Genomic DNA, 27928 nt, shown 5'->3' with positions numbered 1-27928 from the left:
GGCTCAATAGAAGAACAGTAACAGTGAGACTTCTGAATTTCAGAGTGTGATGTATAGGGAGATTGAGACCGGTGATGGCGTTATATTTCTATGGGTAGCAAAAGTAAGACTGGTGAATGATGTGAGAATGCAAGATTTAACGATGGTTAAACGGTGGGGAATGATGCAAGAGTAGGCAGGATCAATATTTTGTGGTAGACACTACAGTAAAACAAAGCTGAGGCAGATCACCCAAATTTGACCACAGAGCTGCTCCCTCTAAAATGCACCTGTCTTCCACCACAGGTGTGAGAAAAATCCATATACAAAAATGTGAAGGGCAAAAGAATCTTAACACAGTCATCTGATTTATTGAACAAATATCAAATGGCTAACACGTGTTTCATGATATCAATCGCTGGCATAGAACTGCTGATTTACTGATCGCGGAGCGGCACTTTGCCGGTTACTTTCTCATAATCCAAAGTATATACTATATTTTCATGAGACTCTTCTGTTGGAATTTCCTTATATACTGCTGAGAGGGGAAACTATTTTGACACGTTGTGCACATTAGGCCCTGATGAAACATTATAATATTCTTTTGCTCCTTGCTTTTTTGTATATGGATACTACCACAAACAGATTGCATTCCTTAATTCAAACAATAAACCTGAACATTTTCTTAAATTCATGTTGCCATTTTTGGATGTTCCAAATATACATCTCCTCAGATTTCCTCATAATAAAATAAATACATTGTTGCAGTCAGTGAACCCATAGAGGGCTATGAAACTCAGAATAACATTCATCTATCTAACATAGTTGTAATATAAAGTTAATTCTATCAGTTGCAGAAGAAATATTTCATTTCTTTAACTTAAAGCATGATTTAATAGAGACCATTCTATCACTTTATTTGACCATGTGATATGTGCATATATGGTGCATATATAGTGGCATTATGCCCTTAGCACATACAGAAACATCCTCAAGATCATCAAAATACTTTTTTTCTAATTTTTTAAGAAATCTGAAGTAGGTATATTGAATGAAGGCATTTACTTCACATGTTGTTGATTGTTGCAAAATATAATCCATGCATCCTCTAACTGATGTAACAACTGTATTGATTAAATTATACATCTGCATGTAAGGCAAGTTACATTTCTTTTTATTTTTGGCCATACGTTATCAAGACCAGATGTACTAAGATTAATTTGACAAAAGAAGTCGTAAAATGAGTACCAAGCACTGACTTTTTGCAAATCGAATCAGATTTTGGGAACGCGCCTATGTACTAATAGGTCAGTTCACAAAATAACGAATCACAGGGGGCTACAAAATGAACAGCCAAATTAATATGAACAAAAGACTATGCAATTTGTGACCCCTTGCGACTAGCTGCAATTACAGGGATGGTGGTCTTACAATCACATCCAAGGGACAGCAGGCCATCATCCCTGTGTCTGCATTACAATACCAAAAAACACGATCACTACCTTCACCCCCGAGAATGCAACTTCAATTCACAAAGAGGAGGAATTCCAAAGGGGATCTGTTCTCATCTGCGAATTAGTTATCACTTTAACTTGGGAGTCAGTAACTGATCAATGGTTTGCAATCGGAACTGCAGTTGCAATCCAATGATACATACCATACTGGCTCACAATTTGGAAAGAACACCCCTTTCATGCCCCTTCCAAACTGCGATTTTGAATGGGTTGCTAACCCCATTTTGCCATTTGGAATAACTTTTCCGAATGGCAAAATGGGTTTGGTTAATAATAAAAATTGATTTTGCCCATGGTTAAGTGACCACATATTTTGTCACTGTAGAATCCCTTAGTACATCTGGATCCTTTGATGTGTTTGTGAAGAATCTCTTTGTTATTGAAGTAATCCACACTTGTTTCAAAGCCTCATTAAGTATTCTAGCAAGATTGTCTTGGAATTCTTGTGTAGGGTTGTCTGATTATAAAAGATAGGTATTTAAGACATTCTACTATTCCTTAATTTTCTCTACTTGCAATTTTTCAAATGTTTTAATGTTTCTGACACTAACGAGTGAGCAGTACTTCTATTGTATACATGAACTAGGAGGATAGTTTTCTGGTTTTTGGGAATAACTTTAGGACTACAAGGTCCGGAGACTCAGTAGGAACCCGTTTCATATCACAAGACACAGACGTTTTTATCCATGTACTTAGGACACCCGACAGTTGGCCAAGAGTAGATTTTTGGGCAAAAACGTGCTCATGTCTATAACCTAGTCTTTGCCCTAGCTAGTAGCATACTTTTTTGCAACATGTATACATTAAAGCAATCGATCAAAGTTTCTCGATCCCTGTCAAGCAATGTAGTCTTTATGCCTAATATGTTCCAACTAAGAATAGACAATTGTTTCTGCAGGGTATGGGGGGAATCTGTGGCTTTTACGCCCTCCCCCAAATGATCCATATACGGGTCAAGGGATAAAACACTGTGAATAAGGGAAACATCTGCAACACATTTTGATTAGTCAAAGGGGTATCTCCCAGATCTACTTTAGAGGTAGCTCCTTTTACCCCACCAAGATCGTTGGGACAGGCATCAGTGTGAGCTAGGTAATGTAAGGTGGTGGACTCTTATCTACAAATATACGCTGGTGCCAACAGTCTATTAGTATAACGTTTTTTAGACTGGGATCGGAGATTTGTCTTAGAGGTGGAGACGATTTCTTGCTATGCAATTTACTTCCCCCTGGGTTTCGCACACTGAACCTTAATCAACCAGCCTGGAATCTTTCAAGGCTAGCCTGAGGGAGGTAGGTGCCTATCCGAGGGCTCGCCCCCTTTTTCCCTTCCTCAATGTGTTACTTGTGGCTTACCTCGAGAAGTGGATTCTCGAGCGCTGTGGAGGGTCTGACCTAATGCCAAGTGATATTAAGCCTTCTACCAATATGGCATCTTTTAAAGTAATTTTGATAAAGTCCCAGTCTCCAATGATATTGGGATAATGATCAACATTGATCACGCCAGCATATATAAGGGAATAACAATGCATCTCATTCAGTGTACAACCTCACTTTTTAGGGATTCAGGATTTTCATGCATTCTAAGGCGTAACTTTGGAATGATAGTCATAAAGACATCATTCTCAGTCAGAATAGAACTTTTGGCTAATGGCACGCAGTCAGATGACATTATTGCACTTGATGTCGGCCCCCTAATCCATTTATCATATTATGAGTTATGGCATTTGAACCCAGAGGTCAAGGAACCCTCTCTAACATGTTGTATACATTTGGAGCAAGGGTTAGTGCTCTTCTCCTTCTAAAACTTTCTGGGTTTGTCTCATCAACTAAGTTTCCCTCAAACACATCGGCTCTCCTACGTGTATGTTACCTTGTTTGGCTATAGGATTATCCCTATTACTTCCTTATCCTTTCTTGTTTTGCTTATCCTGGGGACAAGTGACAGCTTTTCTGTTCCCAATTTTCAATGAATAATTCAAACTGTTACTAGTTTAGTGTCTCAGTTAAGTTTCTTTAATGGCTACAAATGTACTTGCAGGTAAACTTTACACAATGCAAGGCAAAAACATTTAAGGGAGCCAGTGCTGCTCAAGCATATCTTATAGTAAGTCAGCAAACCATATCTGTATCACATTCACAGGTTCACAAGAAGAGAATTAGGTGGTCCAAATAACAGGCCAAGAGGGTGCCCAGACCAGCCTCTTCCAGATGATGACGGGCGAAGAAATGTCCTGCCTTGGTTCAGACTTTGCCTGGGTGCGTCCTATGTGCATACCACACTGCGGGACTGTAGCTGGCACTATATAGCGCTCAAGAATTTGCCCCCCTACCTCACGGCCTCATACCACCTGGGGCACTGCATAGGGATACTGGGACTTACATCCTTGTCAGGCGCTGGTGTCTGTAAGTTACTCCCGCGCTGTGGGACTGTAACTGGCGCTATATAGCGCTCAAGAAGTTGGTTCGCCTCACAGCCTCGTCCACCATGGGGCAGCACAGAGGGATCCTGGGACTTACATCCCTGTCAGGCGCTGGTGAATGTAAGATACTCCAGCGCTGCGGGACTGTAGCTGGCGCTATATAGGGCTCGAGAAGTTGGTTCCGCCTCATGCCAACTGGGGCACTGCATAGGGATCCTGGGACTTACATCTCTGTCAGGCACTGGTGTCTGTAAATTACTCCTGCGCTGCGGGACTGTAGCTGGCGCTATAGCGGGCTCAAGAAGTTGGTTTGCCTCACGGCCTCGTTCAACATAGCGCAGCATAGAAGGATGCTGGGACTTACATCCCTGTCAGGAGTTGGTGTCTGTAAGCTGCTCCCACGCTGCGGGACTGTAGCTGGCGCTATATAGGGTTCAAGAAGTTGGTTCGCCTCACGGCCTCATCCAACATGGGGCAGCACAGAGGGATCCTGGGACTTACATCCCTGTCAGGCGCTGGTGAATGTAAGATACTCCAGCGCTGCGGGACTGTAGCTGGCGCTATATAGGGCTCAAGAAGTTGGTTCCACCTCCCGGCCTCAACCCAGCTGGGCAGGGCACAGGGATTCCGGGACTTGCAGTCCCTGTCAGGTGCAGGCGTCTGCAATGTATTACTCTAGCTGCATGTAATATTTTAATATCCAATTACACTGTGTTACTTTTGCTATGATAAAATGTGTGAGAAAAAAATATTTCAATTTTAGATTCCTCACAAAACATTGTCGATCTCCTTCCAAATAAAGTACATTTGCGCTCACATTGGAAGAATTGAACCTTTTATCAAAGCTCCCCTATCATTAGGTTTTGGCTCATATGATGAACTATTTACTACCAACTGTTTTTTATTTTCCCTCGCTTTATTTAGACTATTAAAAGTTTGTTGAAATCTGTTCATAGGGTCAAAAGTTTAGGCAAGTCAAAAAAGCCTTTTCAATGGTAAGCGTTCACAGATTATGTAACAGCCTCATCTTTTTAGATACTTTCAGAGCTAAAGAAAAACAGCCGGGAAATAAAATACAAGTAGACAATAATGAGTAGCAAGAACTGGGTATATTTATTACACACTATGCCACATGTTCAATAGCTTTCTTTATGTTTAGTCTCGGTGCACATAACACTCTAGAAGGGAGGTTCATCTCTACCAAGAACTAGCTGCTGTGTTCTTGGTCTCCTTACACTTCTCTCAGGGGATTTGTCTTTGGGCCCTCCTCTTTACAAAAAGACAGAGACTCTAGATGGAAGTGATGAGACACCCCAACTCAGCGCATGACACCATCATAGAATATAAAGGCCAAGCTTTTCTTTCATGTGCTCTTCTCCATAAAAACGTGCCTGCATGTTTCAATGTATAAATGGCCCATTATCACACCACAAGAATATACTACAATAACCTGTAATGGATGACTGCATAAGAAAATGGATCTAGAAGGAAGTCCACAGCATTCTAAAACTCGGCAGTGGAGAGCGATTTGATGTTGATTTTGCCAGGTGCAGGATTGGCAATCAGTCCAGTGCCGTCTTCATGCATCGGCATGCTGGGCAGTTGCCTGGCGACCCCATGGGCATAGGGGTCCCATGCAAACCAGTACTCAGCACTCATTTTTCGTTAAACAGTTTTATTCCTGTGAGTGGTTGTGTAGGCAGGGCCCAGTGCACTGCTTTGCCGGGGGTCCTATAATTCTGTTATGAGGGCCCTGAATTGGTCTCTGTAATCACTTGAGTGAAATATGCAACGTTATCTGGAAACCACCCTTCAAGTAAAAGGATGGACAGTTGAAAACACAGTATTAACCCATCATCTACACTCCCTATTGAACGTCCTGACAGCAGCCATAATAGATATGGGGAACCAAGATGTGTACAGATCCCTCTATTGATCTACAGATCCTTCGATTGATCACATGCCATCATGTGATTAAGGAACCAATTGCAAAGGAAGGCCCAAAATGTAATTTAGTACTCTGAACACAGTTTACCATACATGATCTCGCGTGGCAGGTGGTGTGTGTGGTCACTGTGTGTACAAATTATTTTTTGGGCTAACAGTTTTGCAGGGAGCTGATGCAGTGGTGTGAAAGTAACATCACAACAGTATTTATTTTCCTATGTGAGGTCACACAGTAATGGCTGCCACATTAGTTGAAAGTATTTTAGTAAGTACTCAAGATTGCGTCTATGGTAGATACTTTGCCAAAAGCACCAATACTGCTTTGGGGAAACAAGCAACAAGGCAGAATGAGGCATGTGGTGGTGCATGTTGCTTTCTGAGAAAGAAAAATAACAAATGCCCCCTCATCTGAGATGGCCATATGTCAACATCATGGTGTACAAATTAGGGGATTTTCCTTCCTAACCAATGTGATGTTCTCAGTCCTCTGAGGGGCGTAACACAGGCCCCCGCATCCCCCGCAGTGCGGGCGGGCCCCCAAGCTCCAGGGGACCCCCTCAGCACTGCACTTCGGCCGGGGATCTCCTGATAAAGTCCGGAGGGGGCCCCTCCACGTACCTTGCAGGGGGGCCCCCTTAATTATCGTTACGCCACTGAGTCCTCTGTGTCAATTCTGAAATCTGGGAAGATGGTTCATGATAGGAAATGTTTATGAAGGAGTAGGTTATAGTAAGTGGCATTTATACAAGTGCTCCTTCACCTGAAGATCTCTTGGTGCTGAAGGAATAATGAATTTAGGATGGAGGAGTGCTTCTTTTTTTTAGGTTGAGCCTGGGCAGCACATGCGCTGCTCTGCGAGGCATGCTGTATTGAGGTAGGGACTTGAAGCTCCACCCATTTTTTCAAATGGCTCCTGTTACCGTCCTTGCTAAATCATTGCTTTTCATTCCTGATTAGGCTTGTTAGTCCCCCCTTATTACTGCCTTGTCTGCATTTGTAACCTCCCATAACGACTGGACCTTGTACTTGTCGTATTACAGGTCTGCTTTATCTTGGCTGTGAGCACTATTTTGTTTAATAATTTGCCCCTATTCCACCCACTACGTTGCAGCATGCCACCCGCTTTTATTTTAATTACTAATGATTACTATTACTATTATAGATGATCAACTGTCTATGCGACAGCAAGCGGTCAAGGTTGCCTCAACTTGCTTTGTAATTTTGAAATGGATTAGAAAAATCCTATGGATGCAACCACCACTGACACAAAGAATTGTGGTTCAGGCCCTGATCGTGTCCAGACTGGACGACGGCAATGTTTTGTATTTAGGTGCCAACAAGGAAGTGATTCGGAGGCTGCAAGTGGTCCAAAACTCGGCGGCCAGGCTTCTATGTCAGCTTCCTCGAATGGTCTCTATCACAGGGACTCTCTGGGACTTACATTGGCTTAAGATAGAAAACTGGTCTAAATTCAAAGCCCTCTGCTACATGCACAGGATTAACCCCGGTACAGCTCCTCGCTACCTTAATACCTTAGTTCACCCGTACATTCCTACTCGCCTTCTTAGATCATCCAAACTGGCAAAGTTTATTGTCCCTAGGATCAAACTCACTCAAATGGGTGGACGGTCCTTTGCTTACTTGGCCCCTTCTTTATGCAATTCTCTTCCACTCCCACTTAGTTATGAACATAATTAGGCCAAATTCCGTAAAAACCACAAAACGTGGTTATTCAACCTCTGAGCTCTGACTTTCCATTGTTTTCCCCTGCATGGGTCCGTAGGCGCCGGATAACCTCCGGGTAGCTGTTGCGCCATATCAATTTAATTTAATAATAATGGTGGTCTCCTTTAACTATAGCGGCCGCGTTTCTTTCTTTATTTATTTTAGCAGCGAGGTCTGCTTTAAGTATAGCGGCCACGCTGATTTATTTTGTTTACTAGTGCCCATGTGGCGCTTCCACATTCATGGAGGCTGCACCCCTTTCTTTAGACAAGCCGGTTCTAAAGAAAGGTGCGCGGCCGCTATTATTGTGAAAGCGCGGCATGTGGTGCCTTTACATAAAAATGCATTTGTTTGTCAACTTGACAAATAGATCGTGTTTTTTTTGTCAAAGCCCCCAAACCGTGGTTTCACTTTGATGTCACCCAGGCCCCTTTCTTTAGACACAGCTGGTCTAAAGAAAGGGGCGTGGCCTCCATGACCTTGAAAGTGTAGCATGGGGCGCTTAGACACAAAAAATATTTGCAATGCAATAAGTCTCGCATTTGCGAGAGTTTAAGCTATTGGCTTTGTAAATACCAATAGCTCAAACTCTCGTAAATGCAAGACCTATTGCATTGCAAATGTTTGTCTGAATATTATCTTCGAGTTGATATTTTTAATGTTTAGTGACAAAATGTTTCAAAGTTTACGGACGAGTACTGAAATAGCATGTTCCCTATAGGAGGGATTCCTAAAAGAGGGTATTTTGAATAGATTAAGACGAGAGGAGCTGAGCTGAGATGCCGTACAGGGAAGAAATTGAATATTTTAAAGATAAGGAATGGAAGCCCAGCTCTATAGAGGCACACGTGTGCAAGGCATAACACTTTGAATCACACTGTGGAATTCACACGACACCAGTACAGCTGTGTTAGAAAGGGTTTGGTTCTCGCAAAGTGAGGAGCTGTAACAGTAAGTCACGCAACTTGTTTTTAAATGGATTGATGACGTAGAAGGGATTTTATTAATGCCTAGATAAACAGCAATGCAGTAATCCAAGCTCAAACAGATCAGAGCAGAAATAGTTGTTCTTCTGCCTTCCAGAGTAAGGAAGGAGAGGAAATGTTTAATTATCCTCATCTGAAAGTAACAGGAGGAAATAACTGTTGAGAAATGAGATTCCATTCCAAGTTGTGACTATATTTTAACTCCTAGGCTTTTCACAATGTTTCTTGGAGGTGGGAAGGAACTGCACAAACTGGGCAGGAACTGCACAAACTGGACAAGAATTTAAAGGAACAGATAGAGGGATTGCTTCCCTACAATCGTTACCTTTGTTTTGTCCAAGTTGATCTTCTTAAGTCAGCTGTTGTCCATCCAATTTTTTACTTTGTAAAGGTACTTTTGAAAGAGATCATTTGCATGAGCATCTGTTAATTGGAAAATTGAGATCCATCAGCATAAGTAAAGAAGAAGATGCCTAAAGCCCTGATCATGCATATGTTAAACAGGTAATAGGAAAGTATTGACTCTTGTGGAACTTCAGTAGGAGCGCCTTGTAATGATGATGTGCATGATCCTAGTGTTAGTGTCTGGGAACTTAACGGAGAAAGGAGGTATAATATTGCAGAGCTGTTACATGCTGTCCAATATATGAGAGAGAGAGAGGGAGAGCGAGATTGTTGATTGCAACATTGAAGGCAAATTTCGTGCTTCTGTTGGGTCTAAAACCTATTTGAACATCATCCAGGATGTGGATAGATACTTAAAAACAATATAATTCAGAGGCGACATACCAGACTAAAAGTTTAGCTACTATTTGAATGAGGGTCTATAGCTAGATGGCATGGTAAGGTCTAAACCAGGTTTTCTGAGAACCAGCTATACAATCCCCTCTTTCATTTCAAACAGGACATGTCCAAAGGTCATGGCAAGATTCAAGACATTCCATATGGATTCTTTTAAATCTGGTAGTTTAAGGTGCAAGATCTTAATAGGACTGGGGTGTAATGGAGAGCCTAATTTGCATTTTATTGGGCTGGCTATATCTACGGCCGAGGCCATGGGAAGAGCGTAAAATTTGTTACTAGTGGAGGGAAATGGGCCTGGGGACAGGCGTCAAGGGCAGAGTTTCTGGTATGTTTTTGGGACGGCAAGGTTTGCAGAAGAAAGTTGATAATGTCAGAAAGCTCCATGACAACTGCAAAATGTCTTTCTACTTGTTTCTGGTGGATATACTGCGATAAAAGTAATATTGTTTCGGGGAAGAGGAAATCCCCATTTGTCTTTGTAAGTTGCTTTGCAGTTAAATGTGTAAGATAGGCGCCATTTGCGTTCTGCTTTTCTGGTTTCGAGTTTCAAACTACATTAAGTGGAGATAAACAAGGCAGAATGCTTATGTTTACTTCTGATTGGGGACCAATGTGGGGGCGGGGGGTCCAAAGGCACAGGAGATAAGATGTGGACTGACTTTATTACTAGGGCTATAGATGACCGCATTTTTGTCTGCACAAATGATTTCCTAGGAATGATTGCCCGAGAGAAGGCGGATGTAAGAACAATTTGCTAAAGGCAATACCTACGAACTTCGAAACATATATGGGAGCGTCCATACTTCATCTAAATTTCTTTAGTGTGGATAAGGACACATCCGGGATTGTTCACCGCTTGACTCTGTTTTGGTCTCTGCATTTGTTGGTATGTATAATGTTATACAGTAATGAAAACAAAAACAATGTACTTATTAAAAGCTTATGTCATTTTGCTCGAACTCTGAAACACAAAACATATCCATAGAATTTTTCTGAGATTCAGTTGCCTCAGTAAACGTGAACTAAAAGGAATAAAGAAAATACCTGTAGATCTCGGTTTTGCTCGTCTCGGACACTGCTGTGCTTCCCCCTTCCTCGCTGTCGGAGACATCATAAACGTTCAGGTTAGATCTAGCTGGTTCATTCAGCGAAAATGCTTGCTTTTGCGGCACAAAAGTTGCTGAATTCTGCACTCCCGACAAAGCTGTTTTTCCAAATTGTTCAAGGAAGTATCTTGTAATGATTTCAATCGCAGTTTTTAAAGGACTCTCCCTGGTCTGCAACTACAAAAAAAAAATAATAATAATCTTGTGTATCTTGTTCATGCTCACAATCTAGGGCTAGTCTACCGTATTCATTTTTGGGGTGATCAGGGGTCCCTTATTATTTGACATCTCACTTTACGTCAACAAGAAAAAAACTGTCTTAATTAAACAATAAATGAGCTGTGAGCTTTGTGAACCATCTCAACTCATTTACCCAGCACATCAGGTGAGCAAAGGGCAGTCTAACAGATAAAAAGATGCCCAGATGCACTAAATTCTGAAGGTGAAACTTCTACAACAAGCATTGGCAAAGCCAATATCTCACCTATGCAAGAGCTATTGGCTTTGTCAATCTGTTTTGGCCATGCTGTACAACAGTGTGGCAGCTGTTCAACACGGCTAAAAGTTAGTGCCATAGAGTAGAAGGGAATGGGGTGAAGTGGAAAGTTGTAGAGTGGAGTTGCATAGAGTGTTGTAGAAAGGAGTGCATAGAGCAGGGGTCTCCAACCTTTTTTGTAGTGAGAGCTACTTCTGATTAGTGAAAATCATCGTGAGCTACTGAAGGCTAAGCAACTCGTGCATTGTTACAAGACACCCTCATGCCCATCTTCATTAACTTTAAACCTAATATCCATAGAGCCAAACACTATGGTTTGGACAAAATACTTTGAATAGGGGAACTAGGACAGGGCTGCCAAGTCTGTCTAAGATTGTGGTCTTTGGGCATGTGTGAACATGTGTGCGTATAATTGGGATATATTTGTACGGGTGACTGAGAGCCTGTGTCATATGTACTTGTAGCACAGGATATGCCTTTCACCATGTGTGGCACTGTTAAATGCATAACATAAACATACAATCATTATTTTTAAATGAGAGAAATGTAAACTGCAAAAACCTGTTCTGCACGAATGTTCATAACATGGAACATTTGTCTGCACTTTAAATTTCTCTCATTTAAAAAATGACTGCTTTTTCAGTTAGAAATATGCCACAGTGTCTACAGGCCACTGGGAGCAACAGGCTTGCTGTTTGTAAATGCAACACTTTGAAATGGGAGAAAATGTAGATTTTTCACAGCCTGGTAGGCAGAAAATCTGGATTTTATTAAAGACACGGAGGCTAAGGTTATGCAAATCTCCTTTATTGCGCATCTCACAGCAGCAATAATTGAAGAGATGTAGAACTTCAAAAACATTCCAACAGTGTATATAGTCCCTCCACACTTAGTCTTCTCCCTTCTTTGTGCGGCGAAAAAGAGAACTTTAACCTTCTTTTTTCAAACTTTAATGTAGTCATTCTTTAGTTCTGTGAAAAATCTAATTTGGAAGACAAGAAAAAACAACCACTTAGTCGTTTACCCAGGGTTGGTACTTAGTGGAGGGATAATCTTAGCCTCTGTGTCATTAATAAAATCCAGATTTTCTTCCCACCAGGCCGTGAAAAACCTAAATTTTATGGCATGACATGGAGGCTAACATTATGCAGGTTTAAAATAACAGCTTTTGAAGATTCTTTCATTAGACTAGTCCGCAGCTCTAAGGATGTCTTGTGGACCTCCACCCAAAATAAAGGCTTTTGAGGCTGAGGCCCCTCTAAGAGAGTGTGCGCCAAATAAGGATATATCTATTCCTGCTCGTTTCATAACATCTTTCACCCATCTTGCTAAGGTGGGTGAGGAAACTGCTCTATGGGGAGTACTATGGGAAATTAATACCTGTTCAACATTTTTTAGATATAGTCTCAGGAAGTCTGATGTGTGTACGCGATGCGGTGCTCTGAGCGCAGATTTTTGGCACTTGGCCTGGTCCTGCAACAAGGTGAGGAGCTACTGGACCACAGTGACGACTACATTATTAAAAATGTAGTCGAGTTACTTTGATTTGTTCGCCCCAGGTGTGTTTATTGGGTCTGCTCCCCTTTTTGAAAGGTGCTAAAGGCAAACTAGCTAGGGTGGCATTACTCATTGCGAAGAGACGAGTGGCGATGGTATGGGACAGTAAACGGAGCCCCACAGAGGCACAATGGCTTAAGGACTTGACGTATTGCAGGGAAGATTTGGTGTTATATGCGGTAGAGCTACCTGTGACTTCTGGGCCAAATGATATTTGGGAACCCCTGTTGATATACTTACGTTCCATTGTTTCACACAATGCCTCTGATACGGAGGCTGTATAACTGTCAGTATTATTAATGTATGTGTTGTACTATTACTATAACTATGTTGTAGCACTTGGAATCTACCCCCTACGTATGTATCTTATGGCCACTTTTTATTTGTTTTATGTTTGATGACACTGTTGCTTTATTTCTTTATTCACTCATATTGTCCTTCTTTTGCATTATCGTCTGTATGTATTGCATGATGCTTCATGAAAATCATAAATAAAACTTACAAAAAAAAAAAACCTGTTCAACATTTCTTCTTAACCTTGCAGTCCTTCTTTCGTACTCCAACAGGCACTTTACTACACACAATCTTTCATTCTGTGGAAAGAAGGGGTAGAAAACCGAGGTTGACATGGTCTTAGTTCGTCTTTTTAAGTAAAAGCAGACCCCTTCTGGTTGGAATGCTCTACTGGTGATTTCTAAGGCTTTCACATCAGACGTTCGTCTTATGGATACTAGGCACAGTAAAACAGTGAGTTTATAAGATAACTGCTTTAGAGAAAGTCCAGAGTTCTCACCCCAGTCTGTAATCATTCGAAGGACATCCGTCACATCCCAAAGGGCAGTGTATTTGGCAGATGGTGGGTTTAAAACACCAATACTTCTCATTAACTTCTTGGTTAGTAAATTTTGATCTACAGATGTTCCGTCTACAAGGCAATGGCCTGCTGCAATGGCCAATCTGTAGACATTCACTGTCTGATAGGCCAGACCCAATGCAAAAATCTCAGATAGATAGTTAATTACTTGTACTAGATCAGCCAAAACGGGATTGTAGTTCCATTGAAGACACCAACAAACCCATTTCTGCCAAGCCAATATATATGCTTTTCTTGTGCCAGGTGCCCACGACTCTATTATGAGACTGAAAGCATTTTCCGAAGGTCCTGGCAACTGCCACTGTCTCCTGAAATCCTCCACGCCATCAGTGACAGAAGGCCCTGCTGTATAAGGGGGTGGGATTCTCCCTGAGGACCTGTAATTATTTCCTCGAATGTAGGTCTAAGGATTGGTAGGTCTATGCTCATTTCCACCAGTATTGGGAACCATGCCTGAGACCTCAGAGGGGCGTTATAACTACCATTGTGTCCCTGTTCCTGCGAACTTGTAATAGAAGCCTTGGTAGCATGACAAAAGGAGGGAAGGCATAAGGTGCTAGTCCTCTCCAATTCTGAAGAAAGGCATCCATTCCCAAAGCTTGAGGGTCCAGGCCTCCAACTGAAAAATGTGGGTAGTTGAGTGTTCAGTCTGTCTGCAATGAGATCTACCCCAAAGGGTCCCCATATCGCCTGAATGGTCAGAAAGATTTCCTGTCTAGCCTCCAGTTGGTGGAATCTCTGAAATTCCTGGAAAACCTGTCTGTGACACCGTTGTTCAGGACCGGGATATGTTCGGCATTCACTGAGATTTCCTTGCTGAGACAGTAGGTCCAGAAGTTCTTGGCTAGGTCATAGCCCTTTGGAGTGGGGTCCCCCATCTTGTTCATGTATCTGACTGCAGATACATTGTCCATGCGAAGCATGACTGAATACTTCATTAAGTCCCTGGTAAACCTGCAAATTGCAAAGGAGACTGCCAGTAGTTCTAGGCAGTTGATATGCAACTCCTTCTCCTGTTCTGTCCATCGTACCCCTGTCGATGAGTCGCCACATGTGGTACCCCATCCCTATAAGCTCGCGTCTGATTCGATTATTTTTTCCGGTTACTCCCCAAAAATGGCTCTGCCATTCCACGCCTCTGCATTCTTCAGCGACCAGAGTAATTCTTTCCTCAAGTCCGAGTCCAGGGAAATTGTCTGGGAATAAGATTGATTCAATCTCAATGCTTTGGCCTTGAGTCTCTGAAGGGCCCGGTAGTGCTGGGGGCCCGGATATATGGCTTGGCTCATTGAGGACATGAGGCCTAGAACCCTTGCTAATGTTCTCAATGGGAATCCCTCTTTCTTCAGTATTTTCCTTAACTCCTTCCAAACTTTCCTTAGTTTCTCCCCAGGTAATTTTAACTCTGCTTGAACTGTATTTACGATAAAACACAGGAACTGAGTGTCCTAGGTGTTCTAAGAGCTTTATTGTGAGAACTATGTGTTGTGACGCCACTTATCTGGATTGAGCCATTATTAGTATGTCATCCAAGTACAGGATCAGTCTTATCCCTCTTGCTCTTAGCCAACCGGCTACTGGGCATAGCACCTTGGTGAAACACCAGGGGGCTGACGAAAGGCCAAAGAGGAGGCTGCAGAACTGCCAAAGTTTGCCCTCCCTTGTTAACTGGAGACATTTCTGATGTGGAGGCTAGATAGGAATAGTGAGGTAAGCGTCGTTCAGGTCTAGACGAGTTAACCAGTCTCCTTTCCTCAGTACTTCCCTGAGTAGGTGAATTTCCTCTATTTTGTAGTAGTGGTAAACCACCTATTTGTTCAATTCTTTTAGGTTTATAACAAGTCTTATCTCTTTGTCTTTCTTCTCCACTAGAAAGACACTGCTGACAAAACCTAACTCTTTTCCCTATCGTATTGCCGCTTTGGTGCACAAGTCTTCTACCTCCTTTGCCACTAGGGCTGAATCTTGTTGTGAGAAGGATATCTCCCGGGGTAATCTCTTTTGTATTGGGAAGTCTATAAACTCCATCTTGTACTCTTTGACTTTACCCAGTACCCAGGGATCTTAGCTCACCAGATTCCAGGTCCCATACAATTGGGTTAGTCTTCTTCCAACCTTTATAGGGGTATCTAAAGGGTCTTTCATAAGTATTAACTTCTGAAAAGCCTCTTTGTCTCCAATCGCCCCTGAAGCCTCTGGCACGGAATCTTTGTTTTTGAGGGAAGGATGAGTGGCCCGTAAATCCTGCCTGGGAGGATCTTTCTCCTCGTCCCATGAAGGGTCTTGAGTCCTGGCCACTGCCGGGGAACTGACCCGGTGTTCTCCAGGCCCTGCCAAAAACCCTTTTGTGGAAGACCCTCTTTATGTCCTTTTGTGATTTCTGAATGGAGTTAAATAGTCCCACATACTTGGCCATTTCTTTGATAAATTCCTCCCCAAAGAGAAGGCCTTGAGAGGCTTCTCCACCTTTCTTGTTAGCTAGTTCTACTAGCATGGGGTCGATTTGTAATAGAACACTCTTCCTCCTCTCATTAGAGAGTGCAGTGTTGGCTTTGCCAAGTAGGCAAATGGCCCTTTGCGCCCACTGGCACAGCTCTCTGGGGTCAATGGGTTCAAACATTTTTGTTAGAGGGCACGTAGTATCCAAGAGTCGGTCAAGACTTCAGGCCCTTCAGACCTTTCCTTGGGTCTCTCCCGCTCTTGGCGATGAACGCAACTTCTTTGTTGTCTAGGTCTGGGGTTGAGGCCACCTTGTCTGGGAGAGATGGATGAGGGCATTCAGATCTGAGGTGAGACCTCACCTCCTTTGCGATTTCCTTACGGAGCTAGAAACAAAAGTATTCGCCTACATGTTGGGAAGGGACCCACTCTGGGGTGAGAGGGTGTTTGATAAGAAGGGGGTCAAACATACACTCACCAAAGGGGTCTACAATCCCCATTTTGGACCCGAGGCCTTAGGATGCCTCACCAGATGCATCCACGTTCCTGATCTCACCGTCTTCCTCAGAGTCAAACTTGGAGGAGTAGGAGAGGTTGATCTCATCCTCCAGACCATCGTCCCTATTGATGGGGATGGATGATACCGGGCCTTTCTCTTGCCCCTCTACTGTGCCCAAGGCACTGTCATTGTCACCAGCACAGCGTGAAGTCAGAGGGATGAAAGTCTTGGCTTTTTTAGCACCTTTAAGAAGGTTATCAGTCCTCTTCCTAGGGGTTTTATCAGTCTCGGTGCCCTCCTCGCGGGGTCCTGTGCCTGGCCAGCCTTTTTTTGATAGGACCTCCAATTTTTTGTTAATGGTGTCATCAAGTAACACTATTACCCTATCTAGGGCTTTTTAACAAGGCCCTCCAATCTACCTTCCACGGAGCTAGTTGAGGGTTCAGATGACAGAATTATTAATAAGGTTAGAAATGGAGAAGTGGTGATGGAAAGGCAGCTGTCCTTAGAGTTAGTCAGTTTCCAACTGTCAAAAACAAGTAAGGTTAACCAGTTTTATAAAATGGCTGCTTAAACAGTTGTAGTAGCTTAACCTGGTTAACAAAATGGTTGCCAGGAGTTACTAAGGGTTTTTCCTTAGATTTAGGCCTGTTGTCAGAGTCCCTTTTTTATGTTGGTAGTGAGTGTGACCCTGTATGACTCATTTGTCCTTCTTCTCTTTCCTTTTTTTTAATGAATTAAGTTTATTAAATTACTAATCGGTGACTGTTGTGAGAAGGAGGGTGACTCGGCACAGTATTAAGGAGGGGTTAACCTTTATTTTACTTATTTATTTTTAAGGGGAAACATGGAGCGAGCTCCAGCGTGAGCCAGTGTGTTGATCGGTTCACGATGCGCTTTGCTCCTTCTTTGCTGTCATGGTAACCCAGCGGGGCTCTATCAGAGCTCCCGTTCTGGCCGTGTGGTTGCCATGGGAGCGGGAGGACACGGAGTCCGATGGCAGTTCTTAGCACGAGATCAGATTTTAAAAAATGCTGATCCCATGAAACAAGAGCTTCCCTCGGCATTAGAGAGACGAGAAAAGCAATAAAACGAGTCAGGGTGGAGGCAGAGAGCTTCCGCCCCAATTCCCACACAGGCAATTAGTTTAGCCAGTTCTTGAATGGGAATTTAGATATAATTGCGGAGCGGGGTCGGAAGTCTCTGCTTCAATTCGAAAATAAGGCAGAAGGGTACACTAGTTAAATGAAACGGAGGCAGAAAGCCTCCTAGTGATCACAAAGAGCCCCTTCTCGCGAAATAAAAGATAAATAGGGCAGAAATAACCAAAATACGTTTTATGCAGTGTAACATGGAGCAAGAAGTGGCAGGGGGTTGGGAGGGATTTAATCATAACAGTAAACGAATGGCTGAAACAGGCATACAACATGCATAGAAGAAAATGAGACGTACTTATCTTGTCAGCAGCAGCAACAAAGAAGGGAGAAGACTAAGTGTGGAGGGACTATATACACTGTTGGAATGTTTTTGAAGTTCTAGATCTCTTCAATTGTTGCTGCTGTGAGCTGCGCAATAAAGGAGATTTGAATAATGTTAGCCTCTATGTCATGCCATAAAATTTAACTTAAGAGTTAACTTTATCATTAAGGTAACTTTTCAATTAAATTTTATCCCGTTTAAAAGCATTCTGAAACATAATTTTGTTCACAGCTCCAATATTGAGTTGACTAGGACTTTTATTAAGAGTTAAATACCTCAGTGCTTCAGTTGTTCACTTCTGTGATGCAGCTCCTGCCTGGGTCATAAATCTGACTGAGTACTTCTCATAATCAGGCCCTGCTTTATACAGCCTGATGATAATAATGCAAAATAAACACAGCCTTCCCTTAATTTAAAAGAAAAATATGACTGTCTGCCTATTTAAAAATGAACTCAAGGCTGAGAGCTATTCTGAAAGTGTCTGGGAGCTACCAGTAGCTCGTAATCGACTGGTTGGAGACACATGGCGTAGAGTGGGGTGGAGCGGAGGGTTGTGAAGTGGCGTAGAGTGGAGAGATGTGTCATGGACTGGTGGTTGAGGCATGTCATGGAGTGTCGTAGAGTGGAGTGTTGTGGAGTAGATTGTCATAGAGTGGAGTGGCACAGAGTGCCGTAGAATGGGGTGGCATAGAGTGGTGTGGAGTGGTCTAGTGAAGTAAATTGGAGTAGTGCGCTGTAGAGTGGAGTAAATTGGGGTGAAGTGGAGTAGAGGGAGTTTCATAGAGTAGAGTAGTGTGTTATAGAGAGTCAGAGTGGAGAGGCAAAGAAAGAGTATTGTAGAGTGGAGGGGTGTAGCGTGGATGGGAGTATAGTACAGTAGAGTGTTGTGACAGAGTGTAGTGACAGAGTGTCAGAGTGGAGAGTCGTAGAGTGTCATGGAGCGGAATGGAGTAGAGTGGAGTAGAGTAGTGTAGAGTGAGTAGAGTGGAGTAGAGTAAAGTGGTGTAGAGTGGAGTAGAGTGGTGTAGAGTGGCATAGAGTAGGGTGACAGAGTGTAGTAGAGTAGGGTGGTGAAAAGTGTAGCAGTGGACTAGAGTGCAGTAGACAGAAGTGGAGTGTCATGAAGTGCAGGGTCGTAGCGTGGAGGGGCGTAGAGTGGAGAGATTGTATAGTGTTGTAGAGAGTTGTAACATAGAGTGGAGTGGACTGTGATAGAGTTGAGTGTTGTGGAGTGGTGTATAGTGTTGTAGAGGGGAATAAAATGTTGTAGAGGGGAGTGGAGTACCATAGTTTGAAGTATCATAGAGTGGAGTGGAGTGGAGTGGAGTGGCATAGTGTGGAGTAGAGTGTCACAGAGTGAAGTGAATAAACCACTCAGCATGGACAACACTAACATTCATCCCGATCTTTAAAAACAGTTGTGTTCTCTTAAGTGTTGGGATCGATCAGATAAGTGCACTCTCTGTACAGCTGTTACTGTTTGAATCTAGTGCCAGTAAAAAACACAAGCACATTACTAGTGCCAAAGTTAATTCCTAAAAATGTATCCATAGCTTTTTAAATTTATTTTTAAAAAAGGTTCTTCACACGGAGTGGTTTATTTGACCAGAAATTACTGTAATAGATATTTCCAGTTCAAGAGATTACCCTGATAAAGCTCGCTTCTATGTCTATTATGAAGCCTGTATCACCACACTATCAGTGTTGTTATGACCATATTTGGGTCATTTCTAGCAAGATGTGCCCTGTTCCTAGGGATATCCGTGATGCACCTGTAATCCAGCTCAGGACTCCAATCACTTTAATCCGCCTATTAATACTGGGGCATGACTGTCTATCCCTAACATGCAGGACGAGGAGAACAATTTGGCGCAACAGCCGGGGGCGCGTATCATATCAAGTAAGTGATGAACGGAGGGCTCCTACTTCTTCTTAGACAAATTTGTATACATTTTGATCTCAATGATGACGGTTATGTTGAGATGCTCTGAGCCCCTACACAGAAAAATAACAAATTTTGTTCATTTTTGTACTGTGCGACTCCCCCACCAGCGCCCGCTAACTATGAAGCAACGCTTCCCCAAATAAGAGGTACTTTGCTTTTCTTTCTTTTTTTATAACCTTAGCCTTACTATTATTCAGCAAAGCCGCACACTAGAGAACTAGTTGGACTGTATCTAAGGCCCAAATTATAGTAAGAACACATTTATGTTTCTAGTTGAAAAAGAAGTATGGGACATAACGAGTCAGGAAGCACATGACCTTTTTATTTAGTTACCAGCAGGGCCAGCCACAAGGGCCGATAGCATAGATGGACCAACATTACCGCTGTAATACATATCCAGGCGCTGTGTGCAGACAATCGAATAAACCTTGTAGTCAGAAGACATCAGAAGTGCATCATGTTGCTATATATCAATAGTGCAATTTCAAACAAAGGAGTCAGTGTGTTATTTTATTTTGTTATATCAATGTTGTGTTGCAAATAATCTAATCCTATGTTCATCAGGTTTGTGAATCCACAGTAAAAAGCCCTCACCAGATTAATAGGTATTGATGTTTAAATCAGATATGTTTCGCTAGAAACGTGGTCTAGGGGTCAGATGTATCAAAGGGAAAATGTGCTCATACATATGGCCCTAGGTGAAGTAATTTTATTGAATTGCAAATATACTGTAAATGCATTACCTGAAGTGTATTGAAATAATGTAAATTTGAACATTGAAATCAATAAAAACACATTTAAACAAAAAAAAAAAAAACATTACCGCTGTAAGCGCACTCAAGGTCAGCCTCACCACAAGCCTGCTAGACATATCCCTCTACAGAATGGACAGGACACTAGCAGTGTATTTGTACTACATGAAAAAACTGTACAGGAGTACTGATAATATCAGGCTCTGACTCCATACTACATCTCCCCTATCACCTGGGATTTTTACCCATCCGCATACTCCCATCCCAAAGTTTTTTTATTTAGTTTGCAAGGACCATCTTACATAGTTTGACAGTCAATGCCCTGGGTCACCTGACACTAAGAAATGCATGCATCGCTACAAAAACATAGTGAGTGCAGCTAGCCGCACCTTATATTACCAGGCTGTAAATGCATGAAACAAATTGCCACATATCGGGGGCAATATGGCAATATCCACAAACTGAGAAACTATATGTACTTGTTTTCCATGTCCTTTATCTCCCCTTTTGTTTGTCCTTTCTCATAGATGCAGGCCATAGCTAAGCCTGCTGCAACAATCCATTATAAATCATAACAAAGAGCTGAGAGTTTATTTTAAAAAAGTACAAAAAACACAACTACAATTGAGAAAAGATCTGACCGAAATCAGTCCAGACGAAGGCCACAGACCCTTAAAGGCTTTTACGGCCAAAACATGTTGACCACCACTGACGATGCGGACGAATGGTAATGCATCTGAACGGCATCAAACCTTGTTTTTAATCTTACCCTTGTTCCTTTTTTCCACATTAAAGAATCCCTCTACAGGTATAGAAGGTAATTTTATGGTGACACAGATCCTATCAGGAATATTTATTGGCACTCTCCCTCCAGTTGGAGACGTTCTACTCCTGGGAAAGCGAGTACCCAGGTGCGGAACCCAATAAGGATACCGGACTCTGGCACAGTTCATTTTAAAACATTAAAATTTTGTTGTGAGCTACAAAAAGCCTTCCTATCACATCCCTAGATTGTCAGATAAATCCTCTCACTTTGAAGACAGCGAAAAAAGTAAACATCAAGCTCCTTCGGAAGACAGAGCCTGACATTTGACCTTTGTCTTTGAATACACAGCAAATGGAACAAGAGAAGAACAACATTTAAAGTCCTGTTTACAGAAATGCGAGCACTCATGGAAGAATACAGTAAACAGGATATGCTCCACGAGAGGGACAAAGAAATGCTGGACAGACTAAAACAAATAAAGCCAGCAAATAGAAAGCAAACAAATGTGGGATACAAACCACAAAGCCAATGGTAAGCAATGGGCGGAATGGATTCTTAGGTCAGCTTTCAGAATGTCTTCAATAAGCCTTTAGCAACCAGACAGATGTGCTGTCTGGTATGTTTCAGCCTAAAAAGGAGCATTTGCTGGTATGTACTGAACTCCTGTACAGTTGCATAGTAGGATGCCAATTATCCTTTAAAAGACACGCCAGAACCTAAGCAAAACATTTCTATATCCAGATCTTTCTCCTAAGAAAATACAAGTGGCACCTAAAAACATTTGACTTCAATCTAGGCTTTATAAACCCTTCTCCTGTCCGCCAATGCTTAATATTTTTGTCACTGATAATTAGAACTTGCATAGCGCACAGTCTACTATTAGTATGGAACCACAACACCTTTTGTTGGTCTGTGTATGGCTTTCCAAATGGTTCAAAAACAGAGTGCATTTTGATTTGGTTCTGTGGAAGTGAATGATCAGTATGCTCAGCATGTTAATTCTAAATATTCGTGATGGTTTTGGGATGCAAGACGAGAGATTAGTACTAAAAAGTTAACGCATATCATCCAGTGGTAAAGTACTCGTTGACAGACAATTATTTTCATATTTGGGTTGTGTTGAACATATGTTCAGGTTTATGTCTTAATGTGTGCTGTGATAAGGTGGGAAAGGGTATGTCTTTGGGGGCATTGCTATTTTGAACACACAAATATAAGGTATGTCTGTGCTGAGTGTTAAAGTCGGGAAACAGCACGTTGATTGTTTTTGCAGACAATTTGGTATTACTGTACCCCAATTGGTCTGCAGAGGAAATTAAATGCCCTAGTAACCTATAGCAAGCAAAACCAGCTTCACATTAATCTGGAAAAGACCAAGAATTTGGTTTTCGGGAACAAAGTAAAAACATTTAGCTGGTAATGAGACAAACGGGAGGTGGAGCAAGTCGACCAATATCAATATTTGGGTTTGACTTTTAGGTGGTTTCGCATTGGGACAGTACCTAAGCAGAAGGCTTTATTGCAGGACAGTTGTCAGTCAAGATATAACAGTCAATTTGGGGGGCTATCCCATATTTCACTACTAAGGGCCTACGAAGGGAAGATACCTCTGCTGGGTCTGTATGGAGGAGAGGTCTTTTCCCTTGATACCGCCTATGGATAGGACTGTTTAGAAGGGGCAGTTCTCAGAAGGCTTTTATCACTCCCTCCAGGTACCATGGTTCAGGCCATAACAAGAGAGTTCAATCTGGTCTCCTGGAAAGAGCAGGCCTTCACTCGTGCCTTGAGATAGGGTGATGAGGTGTCTAACGTTTCCAAATTGTGCTGGGATGAGTTTAAAGGTAGTGAAAGAAGATGGGCAAAGGAAGTAAGTATTAGATTGACTGTTATTAAGAACCTCCATTCAGACAGTGGTACAATCACACACTGGTCCCCCATCCCAGGCAAGCAGGCATTGAAAGAATCTGTAGATTTAGTGACTGAAACTAATGACCTTTCCTACTTTAGGCCAGGACACTGTTTTTTCATACCGGTTACAGTTACCCGACCCTGGGTTGTGAAATGAAACATTAAGGGTTGGGGTGGGTTGAAACCCAATCCACTCATCCCGCTCACGTTGGGCCAGGGTTCAAGGTAACAGCGGTTTATGTCCCTGCTACCTTAATGTAAAATGCTCTCTACTGCACATACTTATAGACAGTTTATCTTTCACACAGTATTAAGTTTTTAAAACCTTTGTTTTTTAAATATGATACTGTCCATATGAGAAAAGCTGTGGATGTAGAAATGCGCTATTTAGATTTGTCAGTTGGAATTGCTCAGTTTTTACAGTCTGTTAAACAGAGTTTTAATGACGAACAGTAGGGGAAGGGGGCGTTGGGTAGTCAAGATGGGGTTTAATTGGTTTTAACTGTCAAATGTGTTTTTAGAATGATTTGTGGACAGTTGTATAAATAAACTTGTTTTCTACCTACCTGAGTTGTTTATGTTCTCAAAGATCTGGCTAATGTGTTCTGTCAAAGTTGTGTTATTGTTGAGCACTGTTGGTGCCCCATCACAATAATTTAAGGCATATGTGTGCTGTATCGGGTGCATGTGCCATATTCTTTTGTAAGTGTACTGTTGAACAAGCCTGCTACTATCTCGAGGATAAATAGTGATAGTCTTGCCAAATAAAGTAAAACACACTAAATAGCAGTCATTATAGGTGTCCACTGAATGTTAGAGAAGGCAAAGAAATTGTGAGACGCAGGACTGACCCATTTTCTTGCTGTTAGAAAACCGGGCAACCGGGTTAGCAGTCACCCGGCCTTTCCACGCATAAGGGGTAGCTTGGCTCGAGCGGTCGGGGGTCAGGCACCGTGTTAAGCGTACGTCACACCCTCACAATAACCATGCGTTCATCCGTTCCAAAAACGACTCTACACCGTAAAAATTTATGAAAGAATCTCTTTGTGTTTATCTTAATTTTCTCTTAGTTGCAGGGTTATGTCACAAATACAATACAAAAGGATTTTCTTCAGAAATAGCAGGTCAATTAAATAATAACACTTTACAGGTGCAATAAATAGGATTAGGTCATAAATACACAAGGAATAAATAGAGGTGCGATAAATACATAGGGCAAATAACTACTGTCAGACAATAAATACCAGGCAGGAATAAATACAGTCAGACAATAAATAACACTCCTTCAATGAATAATATAAGCAGTCAAACAATTGCAAATCAGATCACATTTATGAGGTAGATTGATTTTACCATGCCCAAGTACAGCTTGTGGTCACTGGGGTGGCCTGGGGATGTCCCACCTAGTGTGGTCAAGGCTGGGGCCTAAGCTGAGGTAAAATGAGGGTACCCTAAGGTTCTGGCTCACCAACTACACCGTCCCTCACACAGGTCCCTGCAACAGTCTCAGTTCACCCCCCCCCTAGCACCCTCAGGTTGGTCCTAACACCCCTCTAGCCCCTGGAATGGTCTTTTAGGGCTCCACAGGGCCTCAGATGCCCCTTCTACCACTTACTGCCCTTTTCTCGGTGTTCGGCTCCACTCGGCGCCGGGTCGACGTCGATGGGCGGCTCCGGTTCGATGACGAGTCGATAGGTTCCACTTGACGCCGTGTCGATGCCGTCGGCCGGTTCCGGTTCGATGTCGCTGGGCGACCTCGGTTCGATGTCGGGTCGATCCGCTTTACCTGACGCCGGGTCGATGCCGTGAGGCGGCTCCGGATCGATGACGCTGGGCGGCCTCGGCTCGATGTCGGGTTCCGGCGTCACAGGGTCACGGTCTCCCCGCTTCTGGGCGACTCCGGAGTGCGACCTCCACTCCCGACCTCCGTCGGCTCCACTTCGGGTTCCGGCGACTCCGGAGTGCGATCTCCACTCCCGACCTCCGTCGGCTCCACTTCGGGTTCCGGCGACTCCGGAGTGCGATCTCCACTCCCGACCTCCTGCGCGCTTCGCCTCGACCTCAGGCGACTCCGGAGTGCGATCTCCACTCCCGACCTCCTGCGCGCTTCACTTCAGCTTCCGGCGACTCCGGAGGGCGGACTTCACTCCCCCGTCGACGCCTCACCTCGACCTCAGGTGACTTCTACTTGACCTCCGGTGTCTCTCCACGACCTCCGTCGGCGCCCTCACTCGACCTCTAGCGGCTCCGGGTACGACGTCTGCCTTCTGTCAGCGCCGCTTCTCCACCTCGGGCTCCAGGTCTCCAGGCTTCTCGACGTCGGGTCTCCAGGAGGATTCCACCAAACAGGTCAGGAACTTGCTGTTCTTCTCCTTTAAGGCCTGTTCCGGCTGTTCAGGTCCTTAAGATGATTTTCTGGTCTTTATCCCACACAGGGCACTAGGCTGGGCTTGGTCAGTAGGGACTAGCATCAAGGGTGGGTTTCTGGACCCCACTCCAAGCTCTGGTTTCCACCCCTGCTGCCTCACTCCTTCCTCCTTCTGAATCTCTGTCCTCTCTCCTCTCTAGTCAGATGCCAACTGCCAACTGCCAACTGTCAACCTGAGATGGTTTCCCAGCATTCTAAACCTGCCTCACACTGTCACAGGGTTCTAGAATGTTCTGGAAGGTACTAGTAGGTTCCAGTGATGTCACAGGTGACAATGGGTGGCCACCATTTTGTGTCTCAGGCCCTCAGACAGAAGTTCCAGGGGTAGGGAAAATGGCACCCTGACCCTGCATCAACACTAAAAAGTCTGGTGGTTCCCAAAAAGGAAAAATTCTAACAGGGTTTGAGGCAAAAGTGGGACAAAATAAATAATGATGAGGAGGGACCACCCAAAGGGCTGACAGGTCTAACACGCGTCCCCCCCAGCTGAAAGTGGGGAGAGCTACCCAACCCCTTGGGAGTTCTCATCACTAAGGCGGAAATACCTTGAGAGACCGTCTGCATTGGCGTGGTCCACTCCAGGCCGATGTTCCACCTGAAAGTCCATTCCCTGTAGGGAAATAGACCACCTTAGCAACTTGGGATTCTCCCCCTTCATCTGCATCAGCCACCGAAGGGGTCTGTGGTCGGTCTGAACTAGGAAGTGCGAGCCAAACAGGTATGGCCGCAACTTCTTCAGAGCCCATACCACGGCAAAGGCTTCACGCTCTATTGCACTCCACTTCTGTTCCCTGGGAAGTAGTCTCCGGGATAGGAAGACCACGGGTTGATCCAGACCCTCTTCATTGAGTTGCGATAACACTGCCCCAATGCCATGTTCCGATGCATCCGTCTGGACAATGAACTCCTTGGAAAAATCTGGGGCCCTTAAGACCGGGGCCTCGCACATGGCTTGCTTCAGTCTCACAAAAGCCTGCTGGCAAGCCTCCGTCCAGACTACCCGTCGAGGTTGTTTCTTGGACGTAAGCTCCGTGAGGGGGGCCACAATGGTCCCGTACCCCTTCACGAAGCGGCGGTAATATCCCGTGAGGCCCAGAAAAGCTCGGACCTCAGTCTGAGTCTTGGGGGGTTCCCAGGCCATAATAGCCTCGATTTTCGCCTGGAGGGGTTGCACCGCTCCCCTACCCACCAAGTGTCCAAGGTGCACTACCGACCCCTGCCCGATCTGGCATTTGCTGGCCTTGATCGTCAATCCAGCTTGTCTCAGGGCCTGGAGAACAGCTTGCAGGTGACGCAAGTGATCCTCCCAGCTGTTACTGAAGACGGCTATGTCATCCAGATAAGCAGCAGAGAAACTCTCCATTCCAGTGAGGATCTGGTTCACCAGACGCTGAAACGTGGCAGGTGCGTTCTTGAGCCCAAAGGGCATCACACAGAACTGGTAGTGGCCATTGGGCGTGGAGAAGGCTGACCTTTCCCTTGCTCCATCAGTCAGAGAGATCTGCCAGTACCCCGAAGTAAGGTCAAAGGTACTTAGATATTGGGCAGCTCCCAGCCGGTCAATCAATTCATCCGCCCTCGGGATCGGATGAGCATCAGTCTTGGTTACTGAGTTCAGTCCCCGGTAGTCCACACAGAACCTCAGTTCCGGTTGGACACCCGGTGGTGCAGCTTTTGGTACTAACACCACCGAACTGGACCAGGGGCTGCTGGAAGGTTCGATCACTCCTAGCTCCAGCATCTTAGTGACTTCACTGTGAATGCTGGCCTTCACCTTGTCTGACATCCGGTAGATCTTGGACTTCACAGGTGGGCTGTCTCCTGTGTCCACATCATGGACGCACAGGTGAGTCCTACCCGGAACAAGGGAGAACAACGAAGAGTACTGTCCCAGGACCTGGCGGCAGTCCTCCTGCTGTTCAGGAGTTAGAGATGGGGAGAGAATCACTCCCTCCACCGACCCATCCTTCTCTTGAGACGCAAATAAGTCGGGGAGAGGCTCGCTTATCACGTCCTCTGCTCCGTCAGTCACCATCATCAATATGACTTCGGGCCTCTCGTGGTGGGGTTTGAGGTGGTTGGCATGCAGCACCCGTAGGGGCTGGCGAGGGGTCTTAAGATCCACCAAGTAGGTAGCCTTACCCTTCTTTTCCAATACCTCAAAGGGTCCTGACCAGCGATCCTGGAGGGCGCTAAGCTCTCCTGGTTCGATCACCCACACCTTCTGGCCAGGCTCCAATTCCACCGGGTGAGCGTTGTGGTCATACCACACCTTCATTACTGCTTGGCTGGCTTCCAAGTT

The 27928-nt window shown here is 44.0% G+C and overlaps 1 protein-coding gene across 3 annotated transcripts in view; it reads right to left on the bottom strand.

The window, feature by feature from the left end:
* The window catches only part of MINDY4 (MINDY lysine 48 deubiquitinase 4), a 512572-nt gene that overhangs the window by 425762 nt on the left and 58882 nt on the right, over window positions 1-27928 (bottom strand). For all 3 annotated transcript variants that reach the window (XM_085628881.1, XM_085628884.1, XM_085628882.1), the window contains exon 3: window positions 10422-10660. In XM_085628881.1, the coding sequence (XP_085485007.1) occupies window positions 10422-10660 (239 nt within the window). The remainder of the gene's footprint in view (window positions 1-10421; window positions 10661-27928) is intronic.

This window comes from Triturus cristatus, chromosome 10 (genome assembly GCF_964204655.1).
Source record: "Triturus cristatus chromosome 10, aTriCri1.1, whole genome shotgun sequence".
Lineage (NCBI taxonomy): Eukaryota > Metazoa > Chordata > Amphibia > Caudata > Salamandridae > Triturus > Triturus cristatus.
The sequence above is the reverse complement of the archived record's forward strand: the minus strand, read 5'-3'. Positions and strand labels throughout refer to the sequence as shown.